At 43.2% G+C, this 4,102-nt stretch overlaps 1 protein-coding gene across 1 annotated transcript in view; it reads right to left on the bottom strand.

Annotated features, from left to right (window-relative positions):
- Window positions 1–4,102, bottom strand: part of LOC109320743 (mucin-5B-like) — an 86,696-nt gene that overhangs the window by 26,354 nt on the left and 56,240 nt on the right. Inside the window, exons 25-27 of the mRNA XM_019551001.1 lie at window positions 3,671–3,799; window positions 3,208–3,292; window positions 1,787–1,824 (exon numbers count right to left, since the gene is read on the bottom strand). Coding sequence (XP_019406546.1) covers window positions 1,787–1,824; window positions 3,208–3,292; window positions 3,671–3,799 — 252 coding nt within the window. The remainder of the gene's footprint in view (window positions 1–1,786; window positions 1,825–3,207; window positions 3,293–3,670; window positions 3,800–4,102) is intronic.

The raw sequence follows: 4,102 nt of genomic DNA, 5'->3' as shown, positions 1-4,102 counted from the left end.
CCTGGATCTTTAAAAAAAAAAACCCACCAGGAGCTGGGGCCAGGCAGGACAGCCATAGTGAGGCTGGGAGAGCAGGTGGGGATCAGGGGATGCTCAGGGATGCTTGGGGGAGCAGGAAGGGGATGGGGTCTGGTGGGGCCCCCCCCATGGTCCTACACCCCCCTCCCCCTCCCTACTTACCAGCATGGATTCTGGGTCCAGCTCCCTGTGGCAACAAATGCGGACTGCTCAAATCTCCAAAGCTCTCCAAATCTTTTCTGAATCAATTTGGAGAGCTTCAAATCAATTTGGACCTTTTTATAGGTCTCCTGATTTGATTTGGATTCACAGATTCAGCCACCAAATTGGGATGAATCTCCTCTGAATCTAATCAGCACCCAAAGCTTTGCACAGCCCTATCCCAATTCTAGTTGCAGAATTGCATTTGGATTCCAAACTTCATTCTGTGCTAGAACCAGGGACCCACTGGCAGCGCAAAACTGACTTGAGTGGCTCCCTTAAGAGTCAACTTGTATGAAAGGAATCACTGGAAGGCACAGAGCTATAAGTGGCATACAGATGCTTTTGTAACCCATCCCTGAATACAACAGGTATTTACAGAAACAGGAGCTGTGTTTGGAACTCCCCTTTGCCTTAGTGAGCCTCTAGATGTCACAGTAGCCATCTAGGAATATGCTGAATCCTAAAAAAATTCCATCACCTGCTGAGTTAACTAGTAATGCCAGGTAACTGTATTTGAAGAGGCCCTCACATCTTCAGCAAACACCTACTCAGGGAAGCAAAATGGTCCAGGACATAAAATATTAGACTGACTTTTCCGAGACATAGATTTTATTCCCACACTTTCACAAAACATGTATCATATCTCAGTCAAGTTAGTGTATGCCTCTGTGACTACAATCAGACACTGCATTTGTCCTGGGATAAGCCATTTTATCCTAGGACAAAGTGTAATCAATTGGACATCCATGGCCATTGTTCCTGGATAAATCCAAAAAAAGTTTATAAGATAAAATATATTAACAGTTTATCCCAAGACATCACAAAGTACCTCTGAAAAATTATCCTGGGAATGCATCACTGAATCAATTTTCTATTCCAGGACAAACATAAGGACAACTTGTCCAGAGACAAATGTAATGTCTGTTCCTAGCCTGTCTATTTAGTCTATAAACTCTTCAAGGCAAAAGCTGCCTCACACTGGGTATGTCTAAACATGCACTTTAATGTACAGTAGACTATTTTACTGAGCATTTATTCATCACATTAAAAATGTGTAATTATGCTAATGCACAGTAAAATAGGCTACTGTGCATTACACATCACTTAAAAACCATGTGCATTCATTACTGAACATTAAGGCAGCCTAATGTACATTTCTTTGGTGCCTCACATTGGAGATACTAAATTTAACGTGCATTAGAAAAAGCACCTTAATGCACATGTAGATATGCTCACTGAGGTGTATGACTATACTGAAGTCATTGTGTAGATATACCCAAGTGAGTTTTAACCTATCCAGTTTCGGTCATGCAAGCAAGGTACCTTGAGAATTATGGAACTCAGCGTAAGCTGCAAAACCTCCCTGAGAAGCTAGCTAATCACTCAGGCAGCAAACCTGTGCTGAGTTCCATGCTGCTGCAGTTTAACATTAGCTTTACTATGACTAAACTGCACAGCAGTCGCATCTGTAACTGCTGCATAGACATACGCTATACGCATATCCACTGCCTAACACTCTGAGGTCATTTGTTGCGATCATAGTACAATTAATGATGAAAGTTACCTTTGCTGTCTTCTGCGCACAATTCTTCTTCAGGGTTGCTGTGGACAAACAGTAACCAAATATAATTGATGTTTTATTGCCCTAGATAGAAGAAGTTCATAGAAGTAGTAGGGTCAGAAGGGACCTTGTAGATCATCAAGTCCGACCCCCTGCCCTGGGCTGGAGAGAAAACCAGGCTCAAGTGACCCCAGCCAGGTAGACATCAAGTCTCCTCTTAAAGACCCCCAGGGTAGGAGCCAGCACCACTTCCCTTGGAAGTTGGTTCCAGAACCTAGCCGCCCTAACTGTGAAGTAGTGCCTTCAGATGTCTAGTCTAAACCTACTCTCTAACAATTTGTGGCCATTATTCCTTGTTACATCAAGGGGCGCTAGGGGGAACAGGGTCTCTCCCAAACCCTGCTGGGTTATAGATGGTCACCAGGTCCCCCTTCAGCCTTCTCTTGCAAAAGCTGAACAGGTTCAGGTCCCATAGTCTCTCTTCGTAGGGTCTGCCCTGCTGTCCCCAGATCATGCGAGTGGCCCTCCTCTGGACCCTCTCAATGCTGTCCACATCCCTTCTGAAGTGTAGTGCCCAGAACTGAACACAGTACTCCAGCTGCGGCCTGCCCATTGTTGCATAGAGGGGGAATATCACCTCCTTGGCCCTGCTTGAGATGCATCTGTAGATGCACGACAAGGTACAGTTGGCCCTACTGACTGTGACCTCGCATTGTCAGCCCATGTTCATCTTGGAGTCAATAATGACTCCAAGATGTCTTTCTGCCACTGTGCTTTTAAGAGAGGAGTTTCCCAGCTTATAAGTGTGCTTCTGGTTCCCACTGCCCAAGTGCAGAACCCTGCACTTGTAAGTATAGAACCCCATCCTATTTTCATTAGCTATCTAGGTCCTGCTGTAATCTGTCCTTCCCTACTAGCATGCCCACCTCACCCCAAATCTTGCTATCAGCAGAAAATTTAAACAGGATGCTTTTTACCCTGTCATCCAAGTAACTAATAAAGAAATCCAAGGACCGAGCCCTGGGGGATTCCACTGCCCACTTCCCTCCAGGTTGAAAAAGACCCGTCCACCACTACCTTGAGTATGACCCTTCAGCCAATTTGCAATCATACTATCATATATCATAGGACTGGAAGAAACCACATTGGCCATCTAGTCCAACCCCCTGCACAAATACAGAGTACACTACTTGTGCATTATCCCAGAAAAAGTCCTATATCATCCTCTTCTTGACAACCTCCAATGAAAGAGATCACCAGAGCATAGCCAGAATAAGTCACAGTTCTATCCAACTGAAAAAAACATATTCTGTTAGGACTTTGGTGAGAACTCAAGATGCAAAGTTTCCCTACTAGCTGAGGCAACACAGTGTGTGGCTAATTGATAAGCCTTATATAGTCCCTCTTACCATCCATTGACCTACCAAGACATGCAGTTGAGTAGAGAGACACACTCCCTCTGTTCCTCATCAAAATATGGTTTGTCAGGGCTGCATTCTGGGTAACAGCCTGGAACATGAGCAGAAGGAAAGAATTGCTTGTCAGCTTAGCACAAACTGAAGACACAACCCTTTTAAAACATCTTTAAAAAGACAGGCTTCTATCTTCATGGATACCAATGGGGATCTACATACACAGATCATTTATCCTCTCCTTTTTATTTTCCTTAATATGAATTATCTCTATTGTTGCGAATATAGTATTAATGATATTCTTTTGCTGCAAGACCTAGAAAGAATCAGACTATTTTTACCTAGACTTGCACATCATGAAATCAATGCAATCACTTGAAAAGTCTTCTGAAAGAAGAGAGAAACTCTATTACTTAAGACAAGTGTGGTTTAGCTTAAACCCCACAAGAGTCCATCAAAGTCAGATAAGAATTACCTTCCAAACTATACATGGTGTTACCACATTTTCCCTGTGGATTTCTGCAGGTTTTTAGACAAGTGGCTCCACAGGGCTTATAATACCATTCACGTTTGTCAGGAGGATTGTAGTAATCACAGAACACAGCTGGAAGACAAGGGTAAAATACCAAATCTCAGGTCACTGAAACTTGCTCTAATGTTCTAATTTTTAAAAGCTGAAGGATTCTTAGTCCTGAACCTGTATAGAAGTTAGGATTTTACCCTTCTTATTAGGGATGTGTGAAGCGGGCCCTATTTGACTTGGATTTGGATTCAGCCTGAATCAGGGACAGGGATTTGATTCGTTGATTCAGATCACTGTCTGTGATTTGATTCGGCCAAATCAGAAGATTTGATCTGATTCAGAGAATCAGTGATTCAGACACAGACACAGCTTTAAAAGTTTTTT

Source organism: Crocodylus porosus, unplaced genomic scaffold, assembly GCF_001723895.1.
Source record: "Crocodylus porosus isolate Cpor-Errol unplaced genomic scaffold, CroPor_comp1, whole genome shotgun sequence".
NCBI lineage: Eukaryota > Metazoa > Chordata > Crocodylia > Crocodylidae > Crocodylus > Crocodylus porosus.
This window is presented reverse-complemented; position numbering and strand designations above follow the sequence as displayed.